We start from the raw sequence: 22,900 nt of genomic DNA on the forward strand, positions 1-22,900 counted from the left end.
AGCGAAAGAAACAACTAAGAAAAGTTTTCAATTATAATTTATAATAATAAGTTGGTAGGCCCCACACTAGTTGACGCTCCTCCCAACCTCCCATCCCAAAGTCTTCAACGTTATTCAAAATCTTTTTAGGTTACTCGCATTACATAAGCTATATATATTCGCATCTATTTAATCTAATCACAAACAATAAGTCTAAATCATCATATAATTAATAATATTAGCTCAAACGATTTTCATCACCTTGTGGAGGAGTGTGGGAATTTGAACTCTCAAACCCGTTGGAAGTAACCATTTTTCAAAACCCTACTCTTCCTCCCCAAATGTCGTCATCCGCGGCGGTGCATCTCCAATCTCCGATCAACACCTCCTCTGACGCGCCGCCGCCGCCGCCGCCGCATTCTCCGTTCCTCCATTTCAATGCCGACTGCGTAAACCCTTCCGCCGCACGCACGAGGTCGAGGCCGAGGCTCGCCAAGCTGAGGAAGCAGTCTGCTTCGCAGCAGGCCCGGTCACGGAGCAGAACCGCCACCGGCGACGACGGCTCCGGCGCCGGCTTCAATCCGTTTCGCTCCGATCATCAGGTAAACGGTAATGTTAACAGTAGTGGAGTAGAGAGTGGTTCCGATGGTTTTGTGTTTGGGGCTGGGAAGGGCGATTCTGATTCCGCTAGGGATTTGAAGGGGCCGAGTGAGGGAGAAATTGGGGAGGGTGGCGGTGGTGTGGAATTTGTGTTTAGTGCTAAAAAACGGAGTGATGAAGATGAATTGAAAAAGAAAAATGAAAATGTTACAGAGGCGGTTTCTGGTGTTGAGAGGAAGGTGGTGTCGAATTCGGAGGGGGAGCAGGGGGAATTGAATGGTAGGGAGTTTGTTTTTGGTGCTTGTAGAAACAATTTGGATTCTGGTTTAAATACAGAAAAGGGGAAATCTGGTGTACGTGTGGGGGATTCGGGGTTTGATAGTGGTGGGGTGAGGGAATGTGAGACTGAATTTGAGTGTGGAAAGCGTGATAGTGTTAGTAATGTGGAGAAGCTGGAGCCTGTTGGCCGTGTGTGGAATTCGGAACGTGGAATGGGTGCTTTTGGTGTTAAGGTGGGAGTGAATGGTAATAGTGATACAGGTGCTGATCGGTGTGATCATTTGGGTGATGGTGGTAAGTGCGAGAATCGATATGGCAGTCTTAATGGTATTGCTGCTGCTTATAGTGACGTTCCAGTGATGCGCAATTTATCAGATGAGATGGAGAAACTGAACATCAAACATTCTGAGGGTGCTGATATTGCCAGAGATTCGGTGAATTCACATGCAAATGGTAGTGCTGGTTTTGTGTTTGGAGCAAGTGACAAGGCTTTTGGCTATTCTAGTGTTAGTTCAAGAACTGATGCCAGTGGTCAGCAGTCTTGTGCTCAGGCTACTTTTGAGAATATTGGTGGGCAATTTGCTAAAGCGGGTGGATTAAAAGGTGTTCAAAATGGAACTGCTGGTGGTGTTGCCTGTGGTTCTGCAGGAATACGTTGCTCTAAGCCATCCACTAGTCAGGAAACCATCAGAGATTTCCAGTGTGGCAAAATTCCAGAATGTAATGTGTCTGAAGATTCTAAAGTGAATGGAGCTGCAGCATCGTTTTCCTTTTCATCATTTGGTTTTGATTCCCATCCAAATAACCATGCTTCCATGGGCCATTCCTCAAGTGCAGATAATGATAAGGATGGAAATTGTTTTGCAAGTACTCCAGAGGCTTCCAAAGAGTCTTTTGCGGACTTCAAACCCCCAACATGGGATCCTTCTTGTTTCAAAGAAAATTTATTTCCTAAGTTAAATAAAAAAGTTGAATCCACAGCGAAGGACCGATCTTGTAAGGAAAAAGGATCAAAATGTATGAGGAGAAAATTGAAGCCGCATTCTGTAAATAAGAAACAGTCAGAGCTGGACCATTTGTTGAAGGAAAATGGTTCACAGAAAACCCCTGATTCTTCTGGTATCCACTCACCCATGGATTTTTCTCCTTATCAGGAAACAACAGCAAGTGATCATGCGAAAGCTTCTGAAAAATTAAATGATCTGCATTCAACAATTCCTACTGATCAATGGTATGTAGATCCAGATAATAACAAGTTATTGTCATGTAATGTAAGTTCTGTTGATGTTTTTTTTCCTTCTGAGATAGTCTGGCCTAACTTGAAAACCTATCAATTCTGCAGCGGTAGTGTAGCAGGTGCTTCAGCAGGTGCTTCTGCAGATGCTGGGTTTGACTTCACCCCAAACACTGAAAAGCAAAAGGATGATGAATTTCGTTTTGTTCATGGTGTGAATGATTCAAAGGGGAAAGGTTTTGCATTTTTTGCTTCATCAGCTGTGGAGGGTACTCCATTAAAGCGTCAACAGAAGAAGAAATTTAGGAGAAAAATGGGGTGCGACTCTTTTGTTATCTCTCCTCGTGTGAATGGAAACTTTGTATCTTCTGTACAATTTTCTCCCCATAACACTGCCAACATGTCATCACATTCTGACGTACAATTCAAGGAATTGGATGTTGCATCATCGGATACAATTCCAGCAGCCTGCGACACATGGAGACTCAGGTTTCCAACCATAAAAGAAATCAGCTCTTTTATATATACTTTAATAGTGTTTTGATATTTGTTGTGCTGATTTCTGTTAGATGTTCCTGAAATTTGCATTCTTTATTTATATGTGAAATCATGATTTTATATAGGGGGAACCAAGCTCATAAAGATGGGGATCTTTCTAAAGCCGAGGACTTCTACTCTCGAGGAATAAATTCTGTCCCTTCAAGTGAAAGATCAGGATGCTGGGCTAAGCCTCTTTTACTGTGCTATAGTAACCGTGCAGCAACACGGATGAGTCTTGGAAGGATCAGAGAAGCTCTAGAGGATTGCATGATGGCTACAGCTCTGGACCCCTCCTTTATGAAAGTACAGATGAGAACTGCTAAGTAAGTGTCTTGTTTGTTATTCTTTTAGATCACAAAATATAGAGGTTTTTAGTTTCTCCCCCCCTCAAGTAATGAAATATGATTTTCCTCTCCAGCTGTCACCTTTTGCTAGGGGAAGTAGAAAATGCTCAGCAGTGTTTTAATAAGTGCATGGAATCAGGTAATGCTGTTTGTTTGGATCGGAGGGTTATAGTTGAAGCAGCTGAAGGTTTACAGAAGGCTCAGGTATTTTAATGATTTTCTTTTATGTGGATGGCACCATTTTGATAACTTAATTTTGATGCATTTTTTTTATATACCGTCAATTTGTGTTTCAATGACTTTTTCTTGAAACTTGTATTAATATAAATATCAGTCTTATATTACTATCAGCTATTATTACTACTTTAACTATTAGTCTTCCAAGGAGCAATTAATCTTCAATTCTACTATTCTATCTTGGTTTACTTGTGAGGTATGCATGCTTTTATAAGATGTCTAATAAGTGTCACTACATTTTAACAGGAAGTGGTCAAGTGTATAAATAATGCTGCTGAACTTTTAAAAGAGAGGACTTCTGATGCAGCTGTTACTGCTTTAGAACTAGCTTCTAAGGCATTGTCAATAAGTTTATACTCAGAAAAATTGCTTCAAATGAAGGCAGAGGCTCTATGTTTGGTATTTTCTACTCTAATTATTTGCTCCACTCATCTTTATGCATTTTTATTCTGTTTTTTTTTTGTTCTTGTTTTGCTTAATTAATTTGTATTAGGGGAATAAAAGGTGCTGTTTATTATTGTAATGTCTTGCAGCTACAAAAGTATGATGCCACAATTCAGCTTTGTGAACAGAGTCAGCATCTTGCAGAAAAGAATTTTGTCTTGACAAACAATGCAGAGAATTCTGATAGTTCCTTATGTGATAGTTACTCAAGTGTAAAATTGTGGAGGTGGTCATTGAAATCCAAGTGTTACTTTCGTTTGGGAAGGCTTGAAGCATCACTTAATGTTCTCGAGAAATTACAGCAAGTTGTGTCTGTCAATGACAAGTAATTCTATTTATTACTGAGCAAGGCTAATTTTCATTTGCCATTTCAATCAAGATAAATTTTCTTTTTTTCAACAGCTAGGGATGCCTTACGATCAATTCAATTGTGTAGGTGTGTGATTGATAACATTGAAGACTTGCTGACATTAGCTTCTACAATACGAGAACTTCTGAACCACAAGGTAATTTCAAAATGCCCTTTATCCCAAATAGAGTGCCTGAATCCAGATGACAATTATTAAATCATCTTGACCATCATCAGATTTAGTTGCATAACCCTCATCTCAAAAGTTGGTTTTCTAGGGTTTAGTTAGGCCCAAAAACTATCATTCTATGATTCTAAGTTGGTATCAAAGCTCTTGGTCTTGGGGTCTCGCTTCCACACAAAAATCCAAATTTAGGATTGTATCAGAACCTATCCTAGATCCATTAACAGGTCACCTACCGTGTTAACCACGCACCAAGCCTAATAGTGCTGGGTGTGAGGGATGTGTTAGGAAAAAATTCAAGTCCCACATCAACTAGTGATTAGGCCAATATAGTGTAATATAAGTTGGGGACAACTCTCACCCTACAAGTCAGTTTTGTAAGTTGAGTTAGGCCCTAATAAAAATTCTTAGACATAGTATTCCATGTATGAATGGATCTATGACCTATGAGCTAGAAAGCATGGATACAACATGGACATGATGATATGATATTTGTTTCAGTGTTCTTTTTTGTAATTATTAGTGACTAATTGTTAATTCCTGAATCCTGTTTAATTCAGGTTTTATACAAGAGAATAAGTAGTATAGCTTATTGTTTATTTGAAAGATTCTCACATATTTTAGTTTAGTATCATTTGGTATTATGCCTATTAGTGTTATTGATCTTTATTATTCTTCTTAACAACAGAGGGCTGGAAATGAAAACTTTAAATCTGGAAAGTATATGGAAGCTGTTGAGAATTACACTGCTGCTTTATCTTGCAATGTTAAATCACGTCCTTTTATGGCAATTTGTTTCTGCAACCGTGCTGCAGCTCATCAATCTTTAGGCCAAATTGCCGATGCCATTGCGGACTGCAGTGTGGCTATTGCCCTTGATGGAAATTATGCAAAGGTATGCTTTTCTGAAGTCATTTCAATTAGGTGAATTCATGAGTGCATATTTGAATTTTCTTCTGAAATGCTTGCTTAACCTATTAAAATATGTGGATTACAGACAGAAATTTCATTTGAATTAAGCAGTTTAATGGAATATGATGGTTTTTTTGTTTGACTCAGGGTGTCAGAATCTCATTGATCTCATTTTGCAGGCAATTTCAAGAAGAGCCACCTTGCATGAGATGGTTAGAGATTATGAACAAGCAGCTTGTGACCTCAAGAGACTTATAGCTGTCCTTGAAACTCAATCCAATGAAAGAGCCAAACAATCTGACTCACCCAGTGGATCTAATGGTGTGAAAGAATTAAGGCAAGCTCATCAACGTCTGCTTTCAGTGGAAGATCAAGCCAAAAAGGGAACACCCTTGGATGTTTACCTCATTTTGTAAGTTCTTTATTCTATTGAAGAGACTAGAGGTTGTAAAATGCTTGAGTGCTTAACCCACTCAACTGATCTATATTTATATAGACTTAGGGAGTAAATATAATGTGAAATTTACAAGAATATTAATGAAGTTCTAGTACCTATGTACATGCATGTGAATTCCTAGATACATGAATATGTGACTAACTAGGTACATTAATAACTATTCTTTGTTGGAACAACTATCCATACAATGTGTGTAATTCCAACACTCCCCCTCAAGCTGGAGCATATAAGTCAAATGCTCCAAGCTTGGAACAAATATTTTGAATTCTTGGTCTCCTTAGAGATTTTGTAAAGATGTCTGCTAGTTGATCGTTAGAACTAACGAATTCAGTAATAACTTCCTTAGAAAGGACTTTCTCCCGGACAAAATGACAATCAATCTCAATATGTTTAGTTCTCTCATGGAATATCAGATTAGAAGCTATATGTAGGGCTGCCTGGTTATCATAACATAGCTTCATTTGTTGAGTATTTCCAAACTTCAATTCTTGAAGAAGTTGTTTAATCCAAAAGAGCTCACATGTGGCTACAACCATAGTTTATATTCAGCCTCTGCACTAGACCTTGCAACAACATTTTTCTTCTTACTCTTCCATGAGACAAGATTTTCTCCAATAGATACACAATATCCTGAAGTGGAGCGCCTATCAATGGGTGATCTTGCCCAATCTGCATCGCAAAATCCAACTATTTGAGTGCTTCCTTTGTCTTCATAGTGTAGTCCTGGGGTCCTTTTAATGTATCTCAAAATTCGAATTACTGCATCCCAATGATCATTATGAGGAGATTGCATGAATTGACTCACCACTCCAACTGCAAAGGAAATATTTGGCCTTGTAATAGTGAGATAGATAAGCTTCCCAACCAATCTTCGATATCTTTTAGGATCAGAATAAGGCTCCCCCTGATTGGGTAGCAATTTTTGATTTGGATCCATGGGACTATCAATTGGTCTACAATCTGACATACCAGTTTCTTTAAGTATGTCTAATGCATACTTCCTTTGTAAGATGATAATCCCATCTTTTGACTGAGCAACTTCAATTCCAAGAAAATATTTAAGTTTTTCCAAATCCCTAGTCTGAAAATGACTAAATAAATGTTCCTTCAGTCGAGCAATTTTTTCTTGATCATTTTTTGTGATGACTATATCATCTACATAGACCACCAAGTAAACACATCCACTCGATGAGGTATGACAATAAAAAACTGAATGGTCTGTTTCACTTCGTTTCATCCCAAAAGCATGAACAATTGAGTTGAATTTTTCAAACCAAGCTCGTGGGGATTGTTTGAGTCCATAAAGAGACCTCCGAAGTTTGCAAACCAAGCTAGACTCCCCCTGAGCAACAAATCCTGGTGGTTGCTCCATATAAATCTTCTCTTCTAATTCCCCATGTAAGAATGCATTTTTAATATCCAATTGATACAGTGGCCAATGACGGATGACAGCTATGGCAAGAAAGAGTCGAACAAAAGTAATTTTAACCACAGGGGAGAAAGTATCTCCATAATCTAGGCCATAAATCTGGGGATAACCTTTTGCTACCAATTGAGCTTTGAGGCGATCAATTTGTCCATCGGTCCCAACTTCTATAGCATATACCCATCGACAACCAACAGGTTTCTTGCCTTCCATCACTGAAGAGGAACCAACTCCCAAGTACCATTATGCTCCAAAGCTTGCATTTCATCAATCATGGCTTGTCGCCATCCTGGATGATCAAGTGCTTCACAAAGATTTTTAGGAAGAGAAACAGAAGATAAAGAGGAAACAAAAGAATGGTATGAAGAAGAGAGACGATGATAACTTAAGAAGTTATAAATAGGATAAGGATTACGTGTAGACAGAGTACCTTTCCTAAGAGCAATGGGCAAGTCAATATTCTCTTCGGGTAGGTCCATGGTCGGGTTGTCCGCTAGAGTAGGACATGATTCAGCTGGAATATCATTACCTTCAAATTCTGCGTCAGGAATTCTAGGACGACGTCGATATATGATGGGTGATCTTTGAGTCTGCTTAAGTGGAGGATTGCCAGGAATATCTATGGTCTATGGTAGAATCTACAGTTAACTCTGATTCCTGCAAAGAAGGTGATGGATCAAGATAGGGAATAGGAAAAATTTCTTGAAGAGTATTGGACTCAACCATGGAGGGAGCAAAGTATGGTTTTTCTTCAAAAAATGTTACATCTGCCGTGATATAATAACGATTGTGAACAGGAGAGTAACATCGGTAACCTTTTTGTAATTTGGAATATCCAAGGAAAACACATTTGATGGCTCGAGCAACAAGCTTATCAAGACCTGGAGACAAGTTATGAACAAAATAGGTGCATCCAAAAATACGTGGATCAACATGAAACAACGGTTCTTTAAAAAACAAAATGGAATGTGGTATTTTATTTTCAGTAGAGGAAGAAAGCATCCGATTTATCAAAAAACAGGCTGTCAAAACTATATCACCCCAATGCTGGATAGGTATATTGGCATGAAGTAATAATGTACGAGTAGTCTCAACAAGATGCCTATTCTTCCTTTCGGCAATGTCATTCTGTTGAGGAGTATGGGGACAAGAGGACCGATGGAAAATGCCCTACGCTGACAAAAAGGAAGAAATAGCAGAAGAAAAGTATTCTTTCGCATTATCACTCCTAAGGATCTTAATTGTCTTATCAAACTAAGTTTTAATTTCATTAACAAAAGAAGTAAGAATGGACAAAATTTCAGATCGTTCTTTCATTAAGAAACTCAAATACATCGAGAAAATTCATCAATGAAAGTAATGAAATATTTATAACCCATAGACGAAACACAACTAGGACCTCATACCATCGGCTAAAGTAATGAAATGAGGAATTTTAGGAGGAGAAAGGGATGAAAATAAAGAACTATTACCAGCAATGTGATCAAAAGCACTTGAATCAATTATCCATGGACTTTGATTATTACCAGATTGGGAAATGCAGACAGTGGAGTTATGATCACTTATAGCAGATGATGTTTGAGATTCCTTGGTAGCTTTTAGCTGGAGATACCCTTGATAGTCAGCCTCTGAAAACTTTATCTCAGATGTTTCAGACTTCGAAATATTCACCGATTTTTCGGGGAATCCGTGAATAGAATAACAAGTGTCTTGTGTGTGGCCCACTCTCTTACAGTAAGAACACTGAGGACAACCTCCTCTTCCAGCTCATCCTCCTCGGTTTCCACGATCACCTCGTCCCCCTCGGTTAGATACCATGGTAGAAGTTTCAATACTGTCAACTGAATTTCCTTCTATTTTTGGTGAGGGGACTCGAAGGAGCCGGGTAATTAAATTCTCTAGAGAATGAACTTCTTGGCCAGTTAAGACTTGGTCACGAATATGATCAAAATCTGGATGCATCCCACGTAGTACCAAAACCATATATAGATTATCAAGTTTCGTCTTTATGTCTTCAAGTTTATTGGCTTCCAATAATAATTTTAACTCCTCCATTGCAGATTGGGCTTTCGAAACATAGGCAACCATGTCATGATCAATTTGTTTAAGAGTGGCCAATTTCTGAGTAGCAACATACAATTGTTGAATGTCATTAGGAAAAACACTTTGTGCCTTTTTCCACAAAGAATAACAAGTTTTGAAGGCTCTGAAATTTGTCAATATAGTTGGCTCAACAGACTGTCACAAGAGAGCACAAAGCTGATAATTAAGTTTCTTCCATTGCTCGCGTTTGTCTTCTGAAATCTTTTCTGAGGATTGCTCTAGATGTTCATGATAACCTTGGCTAAGAAACCCAAGTTCAACAAAGGCTGACCATGCTAAATAATTTTTTCCATTCAATTTTTCTGAAGTGATTGTTGGTGTTCCAAAGATAGAGAAGGAAGGACCATCAGTTTTTTGAGTGTCTGAAGCCATTTCAGCACTTATCAAAGAGTTGTTTAATCAAAGAACTTATCACCTAGGAAGGAAGGGGAGAGGCCGGCGATCAGATCTGGGCGACTATGCAGTGATTACGATGGCTGGAAGGTGGCACGTGGGTGACACGCGCCGTCACGGTCAAGCGTGCGTAGAGGCACATGGATAGGATTCCGGTTACGCGACTTCGGTGGCTGGATGATCGGTGGTTTCTGAGTGGTTATTCGGCAACGGTGGATAGTGGGCAGGTTGGTGGAAAGAACCTTTGGATATTGAGGTTGCTGTTTGGGCAAAGGCACAAAGACGGGACTTTAGGTTCTGCTGACCAGATGCAGAAACCTTTAAAGAACAAACAAGGTGGCTCTAGATACCATATTGAAGAGACTAAAGGTTGTGAAATGCTTGAGTGCTTAATCCACTCAGCTGATCTATATTTATATAGGCTAAGGGAGTAAATACATTGTGAAATTTACAAGAATATTAATGAAGTTCTAGTACCTAGGTACATGCATGTGAATTCCTAGATACATGAATATGTGACTAACTAGGTACATTAATAACTATTATTTGTTGGAACAACTATCCATACAATGTGTGTAATTCCAACATATTCAATTGGGGGATTACCTGTCCTAAATTTTTTCCAGTATAAGTGTGTAACTCAAACGAAATTGTGTTATCAGGAAAAAAATTATACACTATACGGAAATCTTTTCACTGCTTTTTAAGGTCGTTATTGTCAGAATTGTTCTCATCGTTTATTTGTTTGGCAATGATCAATTGAAAATATGTCCCCATTATATTGTCACTTTGTCTCAGAATACAGATACACGTATCAATGTTCAATCAGGCATTGAACTCCCCAGTTTTCTATTACTGATAGTTGCTAATTCAGAGCACCCAAATCTAAATTCTGTTCTTTACAATGTCAATATCAGAGGAATCAAATCAGCTGATACAGCAACAGATATCAAGAAGGCATACCACAAGGCAGCTCTCAGACATCATCCAGACAAGGTTTGAATCTTTTGTGCCTGCATTACAGTTATCTAACTATAAGCTTTTGGTTGTAAAGATGAGCTGCCCTCATTTTTAGCTTTCAAAACTTTTGTACTTAGGGAACTTTATTTTATCTGTTTTTGGTTTGAATCTAGGCTGGTCAGTTGTTGGCTAGAAGTGAAGTTGGAGATGAAGGCCAACTTTGGAAGGAAATTTCACAGGAGGTGTACAAGGATGCTGATAAGCTTTTCAAAATGATCGGAGAAGCATATGCTGTGCTTTCAGACCCAGCCAAGGTTATACGCATTATTTTTTTGCTGGTTAATGAATCTGAATTCATTATTAACTAGTCTGAGAATACGAGCTGGGTGGGCAAGAGAGAGATAGTTGACAAATAATGATTGAATATATGAATGGCTTACTATACAATCTTAAAACACTTATTTTCAAGCTGGAGCAAACATATTATATGCTGCTAGTTTTTTGCAAATAGAGCTAACAAGTAGTCAGTAAGTAGTTTCATGATTATGAACTTAGAGGTATACTAATTTTCTGATCAAATGTAGCCAATAGGATTAATTTTTGCAAAATCTGTTTTTTTCCTCTCACAAAAGAGCGAGGATGAAGTAATATGACATTTGTCTATTATTTTACATGCCTTCCTCCATCTAATGGTACCATACCCAATACTTGATTCTGTATTATGATAATAGAGATCAACCCTTTAGACACCTGCGTGATAATCAGAACATATAAACCTCACATGCAATTTATGGTATGATAGAGTGGGTAGGTTATAATACCAATTATTTTAGCCTTCAATTGTAATAAGTTTTCTATTGGACTCATTTAGTTTTTAACAACCTCAACAACATTCGTTGCCAATAATATGTATTGCTCTTGTTGGATGTCATCCATAGAGTTTGGTTTTGGTTTATCTTTTGGAAAAGCATTTCTTGTGCTCATATGCCTATGCAGAGCTTATTTCTGCTTGAGGGGGAAACATGTATGTTTCAGAGGGAATAGTATAATAAGTAGAATACAATCTCATAGGCAGCATTATATTGCAAACACGTCTTAACAATCTTTCTCATCATTTGTACATGATGGAGCATTCTGCCTCACTCCCATCCCTTGTCTTACTTTACCTGAATTCCTGGTGTTTCCTATAGTTTAAGCACTATTTGGGGTCTTGAGATGGTCTTTTATTTTTTCCAGCTAGCATAGAGTAATGGACTAGGTACCTTTTAATGGCTTAGAAATTGTAGTGAAAAAATGTGACTGACAGTTAATGTTGTCTGTAAGACTGAGACATGATTGGCCTCATTAATTGGGAAATATGCCTACTGGCTCTATCTGTTGGGAAAGCATAAAATTTGTATGAGACTACTTACTACTGAGTATTTTCTCCTTTGTTTCCATTTTCATGCTTTGGTTGTGGAGGAAGTTTTTCAAAGTTATAAAACTAGTTCAGTTTCATAATTTTCATTAAGGGTTTATTCTTTGTAATTAATATAAAAAACTGATGAGCTTCTACTTTTAATGATATCAGCGCTCGGAGTATGATTTGGAAGAGGAGATAAGGAAAGCTTCTAAGTTATGTAACAGAGGTGGCACAAGCAGGAGATCTTCAGATGCTTATGGGTGTGGAAGATCTTCAGATGCGTATGGGTGTGGAAGACCGTTTGATGATTACAGATCTACCTCTGACAGAACTTCTAACAGACGAAATGGACGGGATCATTGGAAGACCCATGGACATTCGTATTCTCGATGGTAAGAGGATGGATACTCATGTCATGGGCATCGAGAATTGAGATTCTTTTGCCTGGTGAAGGTGATCTTCTTTCTCATTCATGATGGTATGAAAAAGAGGCTTAAATCTGCTTTTGCAGGTAATTTATGACTCTTTTTTGTACTTAATCTGGTTGAAAGTAACTGAGGCCTTTACTAATATATCTCTTTTTTTTTTAAAATTTCTTTTGGTGTGACTCAGGCCATGATTGATTTATTTTTTGGGTCTGACCCGGGCCATTACTCAAATAAGATTGTAAGTAGATTTTGCAAGCATGCCATAGCGATATATGCAAAGATGTATTTATTCTCTATGTATGTGCTTCACCAACTTAAAAGGTAACAAGGCATTGATGCTATACTAATCCTTCCCTTAATCCCATACTTGCTGCTGGACGAGTTTTTCGAAGGGAAAGGGATTGTTCATACAGAAAATCAGGCAGGAAAAACACTGACAAGGGAGCCAATGCAGCTGTTGTTGGGTTTGCATACTTTCTCGAATGTAACTGGTGCTGTTGTAGTTATCACGTATCAGTATTTTTTTTATCTGGATTGATCGAGAAACTAGATAGAAAGTGTGCTTCTGCCTATATAGAAAATATATATTTTTTGAATTGATCCAAATTACATATCCCTTGTCAAAGTTGAAAATTGCCTCTAATTCTTTCTCTTGGATTCCGAATGAGTGAACGAACAGCTTATAGAATTGTATGAAATATTGATTGATTCTTTACTTTATTAGGGTATGTATCTCTGGCTGTATAAGGATAGTGTAATGTGTATTCAAGGTTATCAAACTCAAGAGTTTACGCAGATCCGTGAGAGTTCCATAGATTGGATTCGTAGACTCGTAAGAGTTTACTTCATATAAAAATATCTATAAATAACATACTAATTGAATATTTTAACAATATAATAAAGCAAAACATTAAATTATAAAGTTCAGAATATTTAAATAATCAAGTCTAGTAATAATACATCACTATTAGACAATAACTTGTAGAGATTATAGTAGTGGTAGATTATTCTTATCGAGGGTTTGATTTGATGTTATTGGAGAACAAGAGTTTGGTATTATTAAAGGTGATAATTTTATATTTGAGAATAATACACTAGATGAAGGTATGTTGAATGCTAAACGGACAGAAAATAATAAAAAATGACCTACATTTTGGTCTAATTTTTTTAACTAATTTATTGACTCGGTAGTAAACTCGAGAGTCTATCGAGTTTATTTAGAGTTTATCCAGAGTCTATCAAAAAAAAAAATTTACTTAAAAGTCAACTCGCTTCGAAAACTCTTAAGAGTTAGCGAGTTAACTCGAGAGTTTGATAATCATGTGTGTATTTATTCTATATTTTTTATATAGAAATTGCTTATTTCAAAATCAGACAATGAACAAATCCATATGATGACACATTATAATTTTAAGGACTGAAATGAATATTCACCAGTTGGTTATTCATTTAAAAACACTTTATTATTTATTAAATTACATCGTAATATTCCATTAATTGGCAAAAATTATGGATAGGCAGAGATAATTATAAAATATAAAATATAGAAAATGCACTTGCGTACAGACGCCTATTTGGCAAAAAATTATGAGTGAAAGTACTGTTTTAATTATGGAGCTTCCCCCAATTCAAACGAAGCACCACCCTTTCCCTTTGTCTCCTTTTCTCGGTATAAAATACCTGTCATATCCAGAATTTTTTTGTTTTATAACGAATAAAGATCACTTAGCTTTTCTAATTTTTACTTTTTGAGTAAACTTCGGAACAACTCTAGAATAGGATACTAATCTAATTGGAACACGCATTGGTCCAAATATATAAGGAAAAACATGTTTTAGTTTAGGTTGCAAGTTTTGCTATTATTCTCATTTTTATGATTCATTCATCTGCGAATCTGCTTTAAGAATAGCGTGTATGTATCAAAAAGCTTTTGAGAATATAACAGCATCGAATAATTACTTAAAATGCATGGCTTTCATAAGAGCAGAAACACAATTGATTCATATGCTTTTCTTCACCATTCAGTTCTTCCTTCTTCTTCCCTATACTTTCTCATCTTCCTTTCTTTGCAACGAACAATCAAGGATTTTGCAAAACAGTGAGTGTTTTGCGTTCTGATCTCTGGTACGTGTTTGCATTTCTGATAAGATAGCCATGGCTGAATCATTTATCTTCAGCATTGCGGAGTCACTCATTGCAAAGCTTGCTTCTTGGGCCTTTGAAGAAGCTTCTGAGGCACTGGGCGTACGATCATCTGCGAGAGTTTGAAAAGACTCTCTCATCAGTCAAGGCTGTGCTGTTGGATGCTGAGCAAAAGCAGGAGCAGAACCATGAGCTGCAGGAATGGCTGAGGCAACTCAAAACTGTCTTCTCTGATGCAGAAGATGTGCTCGATGAATTAGAGTGCCAAACACTGCGAAAGCAAGTAGTCAAAGCTTATGGTACCATCAAAGACAAGGTAAGCCATTTCTTCCCAAGTTATAATCCACTTGTTTTTCGTTCCAAGATGGCTCAACAAATCAAAGATGTCAGCATGAGGCTGGACAAGGTTGCAGCTGATAGGCAAAAGTTTGGTCTTCAACCAATTGATGTTGATCAACGTGTTGTGCATTGGAGAGAAATGACACACTCCCGTGTGAGCGATTCAGATGTCATAGGAAGGGAACATGATAAAGAAAAGATCATAGAGCTTTTGATGCAGCAGAATCCTAATGATGATGATACAAGTTTCTGATGACTTTGATATTAAGCAACTCATTATCAAAATCATCAATTCTGCCAATGATTTTGCTGTCTATTGAATCATCGCTGGCATAGCTACCTCATAACTAACAAATAAATCATCGCTGTCTATTGAATCAAGCTGTAATCTGGAGTCTATCTTTGGAGGGATGAAGTTCCCTACTCTGAAAACATTTCGTGTTGTTGACTGTCAAAGTTAGAAGTCCTTGCCACTGGTTGTTAAAAATCTTCCCGAATTAGAAACTTTGGTTGTTGGATTCTGTTTTAATCTGGACTTGGAACTGTGCAAGGACCACCATGAAAAACAAAGCGACAAGTTGAAGTTAAAACATGTTCACCTTTCGGCTTTACCACAGTTGGTGTCCTTGCCCCAATGGCTTCAAGTAACTATCAACTCCTTACAGTCCTTGCATATTTCATTTTGCCACAATCTTGTAATACTTCCAGAGTGGTTGTCAAATCTGACTCATCATCTGAAAGTACTTTTTATATTAAATTGTCCAAAGCTTCTATCTCTCCCGGATAACCTCACCGCACTTGAAAGTTTAACAATTAAAGATTGTCCTGAATTATGTAGAAAATATCAGCGCAATGTTGGAGAACTTTGGTCCAATATATCACATATCAAAGAGGCTATCATTGGTGATCAAAGAGGTTTGGATATAAGGGATGGAAAAGAGAGAAATGACAGAGACTATAATGGGATGTATGATAAACACATTTCATTCATAGTCAATTAATTACAGAGGAGAGAATATGTATAGCCATTCTCTGTGCCTATAGCTAAGGGTAAGATTAAAAGGGAAATCACAGCAAATACAATTGGTAAAAATGCAATACAGAAAACCATTGTGTCCTCAATGAGACAAAACAACAGCTAGCCAAAAGAGCATCTTAACACACAACTCAGCACTTATACGACTTGGTGGACGTGTGAATTTCTGATTTTGCTAATAGGTGAACCAGAAGAGCTGGAGGAAGGAAGAAGAGGAAGACGAAGAGGAATGAATTAGTTACACATATAAGCATTGAAGCCCCTTATTCTATTTATTTATTTATTTGTTCTTGGTGTGTTTTGATTGTTTTCCTTGTTGATTCTCTTGATATGCTTTGAATTCTTCCTGAGCATACCATTTCACATCAAATTGTGCTTATTGGATCATTTGTTTGATGCATGTCTCTTTATATTCCTTTTATCTTCTACTTTTTCTTTCGTGAAAACTGAAAATAAATTTGAGATTCTATGAAATTAAAGGTGATTCAATTTAGAATCTCCTTGATAGTTGTGCAATACAACAATATTTTTTTTATCTGCAATACTTTTTCTCTCATTAATTTGATGTGCATAATGAACTTTGGAAAGCATGTTTTTTGTCCCCTGAACAGTGTACATGCAACAACTCACTGAAACTTGTGACTAAATTTATAGCTGATTATCATCATCAACTTGTGACTAAAAGTATGTATTTAATTTATATATGTTGTCAATAATTTTTTTTATACAAACATTTAATAAATTTATATTTTTTTTCTTTAAGCTAAAAAGCATAAGTTTTACATAATAGGCAATGAATCCTGGCTCTGTGTCTGGACAAGGTCTGATGTGTGTTTGGAAGGCGGTGAGGTGATCATGAATTGCTGGTGGAGGGCTACGAGAATTTAATGGGAGTCATGCATTAAAGATTTAATGTGGCATTTAATTAAAATGTAGGTCATATGCAAAAATGGATCATGACTTTCAAAAGGTCTAGTGTTTTTAAACATTAACTAAGAAATTAAAATAAAAAATATTTATTATAAAAATCATAAAAGAGGATAAAAAATTATAAAATATACAATTTTACATAACTTTACAAAATAGGAACTTCATATATAATTGGGGGAATACTTCGTATTATTTACAGGGATAGGAATTAATCATGTCTCGAGGGGTAGAGGATTCAAAAGCAAAACTGTGTGTGGGGTTTCATATGTTGCTGATTATGTTGGGGTAGGTACCCCTGTACCCTATCTTATATATATATATATATATATATAAAAGAAATGCCTAGTCTTTTCTTAAAAGTTTATTTAGTTAAAACTGTATTTTTTTTATAAAAAAAAACCTTCTAGGTCGACTTAATAGTTAATAGACAAGCCTAATTAAATTTTTACTATAAATTCAAAATACATGAAAAACAGCAAGTTATACCTTGAAAGAGCCTTTTCACTGTAAGTTTAGGCACATTAATTTATTGGAAAAAGTACGTTTTTTCTACAGTCTACATTATTGTTCAATAATATTTAAAAATAAATTTATGTACTAATTACAAATTACGTTTAGGCACATTCATAATATTTAAGTTTAGGCACATTCATAAGTCATACACCTTAATTGGCCGTTTTTTCCTTGGTGGGTAGATAAATCGGTATTTCTGCCATAACAACACCATAAACCACCATAAAAATGAATAACATTAATAACTTGTACGTACGTGAAAGTAGGCACATTGGATGGCAAGCTTGAACGACCCTTCAAATGGAACGAGATTATAGGCTGTGAGCATATTCTTGTAATAAATCGTCAAAAGCGCAAGCAAACAAGAGCTATTGCATACATATATAATAACACGTACACACACATGCACATGCAATATATGTTGATGATTATTACATTACACTCATATCTATCACCACTTTTAAGACCGATATAGTCATAGTACAATGGCCCTCCCCACCAATCTCAAGTTCTTCTGTGTGTTTCTCCTAGTGCTTATTCTCTATTCCTCATCCTTCCTTGCATCAGCTGTTGATCCTAAGGCTGGTACATATGAATCAAATTTATATATGTTGTAAAACCCTTCATTCGTTTCCTTTTTTCTTTTTCTTGATAGAGAAATTCAGAATGAAAAAAGGTGTCATTGTTGAGAGACATCATTTGACAAATATTTGAGGGAACCAAGGATATTAGTAATATCTCCATGTTCCTCACAAACATCATGTTTGCCAGTTTTTTTTGTGTGTGTGTTTATTCCTGTTCTCAAAGCAGTTATATGCACAAATCTTGATAATTAATGTTTTTTCAATAAAATTTAATTTATCTAGTAAATGAAGTTTGATTTTCCTTCTTTTCCAAACGAGTGCATTATACATCCGTACATAAAAAATTGTTGGATGAATCACCACCATAATTAAAATTGTTTTATCTTGTGAATGAAGATCTTGATTTGGCAATTGTTTCTTCGATTTTACTATTGAATATTTTCATTAGAAAGAAATGCATACTAATTGTCTACTTTCTTAATGACCAACCAGAATGAACTTTGTTCTTGCAAACAAGACGCATTCATATACAAGATAACCATTTGTGTCTCCTTTAGTTAGATTTTTTTATTCCTTTGGTTTACTTTTAAGTTTTAATCTTTGGCTTATTAAATTAATGTGAATTAGAATTAAGGAAGAAATTAACATTAAAAGAAAAAACTTTACATTTCTTTTATATATGTTACTGAACATTAATTTATTTACATGGGAGTCACGAAATGACTATACCCATTCACCTTTTCTACGAGCCTACATCATAAATTAACAGTCTCTTCGCATATTTGTGAAGGTGTATACTTTTTTTCCCATGATGTTTTAATTTCCCACTTTCTTATTTTTCGTTACCAACCTTCCCTCCTTTTACGAGGCAAATTTCTTATATGCCTTTGGAAGAAGAAAAAAAATAAAGGATCCTTTGTCGATCTCAATTTGACATTTTTTTCTCACAGAATTTACATACCCTTCATTGTTTAATCTCTCAATTTGGACAATGCATGTACAATGCAAATTTTCACAGCTTTACCCGTGATTGATGAATAGATCAAATTGATGAAAAGAGAGGAAAGGACAAACTCTTTACATTTCTTGGAACCTTTTAAGGCTCTTCTAATTGTAATATCTTGTGGTCCAATTCAAAAAGTCATGGTTCTAGAATAACAATTGGGATATAATTAATGTCTCATTCATTTTTCTTTATTGAGCTTGATATTGGCTTCTCCCTTGCGTGATATGAACAGAAGATGAAGAATTTACCTTCGCTGAAGGAAGTATCAAAGGGCCAAAGAATTGGGGGCAGATCAACCCAAAATGGAAAGTATGTGGAGATGGAAAACTACAATCTCCCATTGATCTCTCTGACCAAATGGCTCAAGAGCTTCCTCAATTGGGTAAACTTGACAAAGTTTATAAACCAGCTCCTGTTGTCCTAATAAATAGGGGTCATGACATCATGGTAAGTCACTAAACCACCGCCACTCTGTGTGCGTTTGAGTCAACATTTGCAAAATTAATTTCGAAGTAAAGTGATTTATATTTGAATATTTTTATTCTATAAACAATTTAGTATAAATTCAATGCATTCAAAATAAATTTTAGATCAAGAATCAACTCCTCACTAACGTGAATTGAAACATGCACTTAAGCAACAAGTTGTTGGTACGAGTGGTACTTGATTCGGTGTCCCTAAGTAATGTCTTGGGTTCAAGTCTTGTAATGGAAATAAAGTGAATGAGAGGAAAGAATCCCACTGAAGATGATAAACCAGATAACAAAAAAAAAATGCACTTTGTCCTATTAGTTCATGAACTTCTTATTTTTTGGATATCTTTTAGTTGTTGCATCTTATTGCAACAACTCACTTGGAAATCTTACTTATTAACATGAACTCATCAACTAGCTGGGACCAAAAATTTCTAGTCACATAGCATTACTTATCAATGGATCAGTACTTCCTGAGAGCTGGGATAAATCTGTTTAATGAACCTAATATCTGTGCTTAATGTTTTGACAGCTGCAATGGAACGGGGATGCAGGCCAGCTTAACATAAATGGAACTTTCTACAATCTGATGCAATGTCATTGGCATACACCTTCAGAGCACACGTTGAATGGAACAAAGTGAGTTTGCCATTTTTCATCCAGATTTTTTAACCTCTTTGATGCAGTGCTAGGGGAAACTCTTTAGGCTTGACTTGACTTGGCTTGGCATGATTCTCCATTTAATTATTGATGTCTTTTATTTGTTATTTAGGTTTGACTTGGAACTGCATGCAGTCCATAAAACCTCTAAAGGAGAGATTGCTGTTATTGGAATCTGGTATAAAATTGGCCATTCAGATCCCTTGCTTTCAAAGGTTTGCTATATTTCTTGGCATATGTGTACACTTTTGGGAATTCATTTATACATGACTTGTACAGTGTTATAGATTAGTACACATGTTCTTATCCAGTTTAGATGAATGTGTGCAAATGTGTAAAATTAAGCACATATAGTTCTATTCTCTCTCTATCAATTGTAAGATAACTTAGTCCCTTTCTGTGATTCTTTAAATCTCAGATTTTAGATGCAGTCTATAGATAAAAATGAAAAATAAAATGGCTCCCTGAATTCTATTCAATGCTGAAAGTCTGAACTTCGCTTTTATAAGTAAATGAATGTGGTTAACTATTTTGAAATTTTAAAAAATGGTCCACAACTACAATTTTGATTATGTCAAGGATTTTGTGATCTTTGCAACTACAATTGTAGCCATTATCAGCTGCATAGATATGTTTATCCATAATTTTCTACAATATCAAGAATACAAAGCTATAATTCTGACCACAATTTAGAACCTTGCTATTAACATTATTTAAAGCAATGAGTTATAAGAAAAGTCATAAAGGAGAATCTAATTTGGTGCTGGAAATGATTATGTGATTAATTTCAAATTTACGTATTGATTGAGTGATTAATATGGTGCTGGAAATGACTGAGTGATTAATTTCAAATCGTTTTTTCTATAACAAAAACTTGATTCTCTCTGGCAGCTGCTCAATGACATAAAATCAATTAAGGACAAGAAGATAGACGTAGGAGTAATCAACCCAGGAGACATCATGTTTGAAACAAAAGAGTACTACAGATATGTTGGTTCTCTTACAACTCCACCATGCACTGAAGGTGTTGTTTGGACAATAGTGAAGGAGGTTTGGTTCTTTTTTCACATGATTTTCTTAACTAGCAAAGACTATTTTTACTAGACACACTTTTTTAAACTTATGTTGCATATGTATTACAGGTGAGGACAGTCTCAACCGAGCAATTGAATGCCTTGAAAGGAGCTGTCCATCATGTAAGTAAATTAGCACCCACTAGATTTATCAAGTTTCCTAAAACAAATGTTTTTGAATTTATAACTGGAATACACTGACATTGTAAAGATTTTTTTAAAACTTTTTTTTACATTTAATCGTGAATTGACATATAATTAAAAGTTGTTGATTTTTATAAGAATGACTTTGATTAAAAGTTTTATATATGCAAGTACATTCTTATTGGTTTATAGTGTAAAATTTTTAAGTATATATATATATATACACACACGTGTGTGTGTGTGTTTTTTTTTCAAGAAGCATGAATACTTCTCTTTTAGAACTGTTGATCAAATATAAAATTCCCATGTAAGTGATCATATACAATAAAAGTACATCTACTTAAGCCTTATCTAAATTGCAACTTTTCCACAGGGAGAGGAAAATGCAAGGCCAACACAAGAACTTGGTGGAAGACAAGTTTTGTTATATAAAGATGTGAATTGGGAATTGTGAATTGTGAAGGGAAGTAACTGCTTCTACACTTGGTCGTAATAAAGTAGAGAGAGTACGGCGTATAGACAAATAAAGGCAACATTAAGGCACGATCCAGCACTGGGGATGATGATCTTTATTTTATTATGTTTTTAAATTGTGTTTTTGGTGTGCTTGTTTTTGTAGTATGTTGTTTTGATTTCTTTGTCCTTTGCTGGTATTATATGAGATAGTAGTGATCATTTGTCCTTTTGAGGAGGGAGAGAAACTGAGTATTGATCATCGTAAATCTTGAAATTGTTCACTTGGCTTCCACATAATATATAAACTTGATTAATTTTGTTTATGACAATATCAACACTAAAATTAAGATCATTTGTAGTATGACAAAAACATGAAAAGGAGTTTTATTATTTAAATTCAATCAAATGAAGTTTGTTGCATGCTTGCGGCAATTGAATAACAATATTTAGTGTAGATCAACATGAAGAAAAAAAAACATTTACAAGTATTATTAATAACTAATTTTTAATGGAATTTTTTCTCTTCATCACGTTTTTTATCCACCCTCGAGAACTACTTGTTACTACATTCGATACTTTAATAGTGATTTTAGTAATAGATTTCGTTGATGTTGCACCTCTGATCAATTGAAACCATCATCACATGAAGTTGTTTTCCAGAGAGCTTACCCTGGAGCAAGAGACTTTCCGCATAACACTTTTATGATTTTGCTTGCAAGCTTAGAATAATAGATATCCATTAAAAAAATGTTATTTATTAAGGAAAAAAAATATATTCCTATAATTAGATTGAAAATTTATTTCTATAACTAGAATTATTTTTTTTCTTACATTTAGACATATTTGATGTAAAAAAAAACTTTTGTTTAGCTCATAAGAATTTTTTATTAGAAACAATCATGTTTAATATATACTACTATATCATCATTATAGATGATAAAATTATCTTTAAATATGTAATATAACTAGATATTAAGTTTAAACTTTAAATAGATTTTGTTGTTGTACAACAATTTCTTTTATGAAATAGTTATAATAATTTGTTGTTTAATTTTTCATAAAATTAATAAAATTTTATTAATTTTTAGAATAAGTTAAGGAAAGTGCAGTTGGTATCATTTACATTGGAACGATAACTGAATAATTCAATTCCCTCCAAAAAAAAATTAAAAAAAAAATCATTCCCCTTCCGTTTCTTCTCGCCGTCTATACACGGCAAATTCAACCGTCAAAATCGAAACATACAGGGTAGCGCACGTTAGTGTAAACGTCA

At 35.5% G+C, this 22,900-nt stretch overlaps 2 protein-coding genes and 1 pseudogene across 3 annotated transcripts; all 3 read left to right on the forward strand.

Moving 5' to 3' along the window:
• The first annotated feature begins 130 nt into the window (after positions 1-130).
• Positions 131-12,867, forward strand: LOC100809278 (uncharacterized). Of its 2 annotated transcripts, none has more exons than XM_006576735.4 (13): positions 131-2,089; positions 2,201-2,581; positions 2,716-2,955; positions 3,051-3,180; positions 3,460-3,612; positions 3,747-3,982; positions 4,094-4,163; positions 4,879-5,085; positions 5,282-5,514; positions 10,399-10,477; positions 10,615-10,755; positions 12,012-12,354; positions 12,456-12,867. In XM_006576735.4, exons 1-12 carry the CDS (start codon positions 321-323, stop codon positions 12,237-12,239), a joined length of 3,867 nt encoding a protein of 1,288 aa, XP_006576798.1. In that variant the 5' UTR covers positions 131-320; the 3' UTR covers positions 12,240-12,354; positions 12,456-12,867. The 2 variants fall into 2 exon arrangements, with proteins under 2 accessions (XP_006576798.1, XP_006576799.1); XM_006576736.4 differs by having other exon boundaries at positions 12,012-12,296.
• A 1,333-nt stretch (positions 12,868-14,200) lies between these two features.
• Positions 14,201-16,262, forward strand: LOC102669771 (disease resistance protein RGA2-like; annotated as a pseudogene).
• Positions 16,263-17,231: 969 nt separating this feature from the next.
• LOC100306209 (alpha carbonic anhydrase 4) lies at positions 17,232-21,897 on the forward strand. The gene is made up of 7 exons (XM_003520461.4): positions 17,232-17,816; positions 19,054-19,268; positions 19,827-19,933; positions 20,067-20,169; positions 20,846-21,004; positions 21,097-21,150; positions 21,545-21,897. The coding sequence occupies exons 1-7, from the start codon at positions 17,717-17,719 to the stop codon at positions 21,623-21,625; spliced, it is 819 nt and encodes a 272-aa protein (XP_003520509.1). The 5' UTR covers positions 17,232-17,716; the 3' UTR covers positions 21,626-21,897.
• The last annotated feature ends 1,003 nt before the right edge of the window (positions 21,898-22,900 follow it).

Source organism: Glycine max, chromosome 3 (genome assembly GCF_000004515.6).
Source record: "Glycine max cultivar Williams 82 chromosome 3, Glycine_max_v4.0, whole genome shotgun sequence".
Taxonomy (NCBI): Eukaryota; Viridiplantae; Streptophyta; class Magnoliopsida; order Fabales; family Fabaceae; genus Glycine; species Glycine max.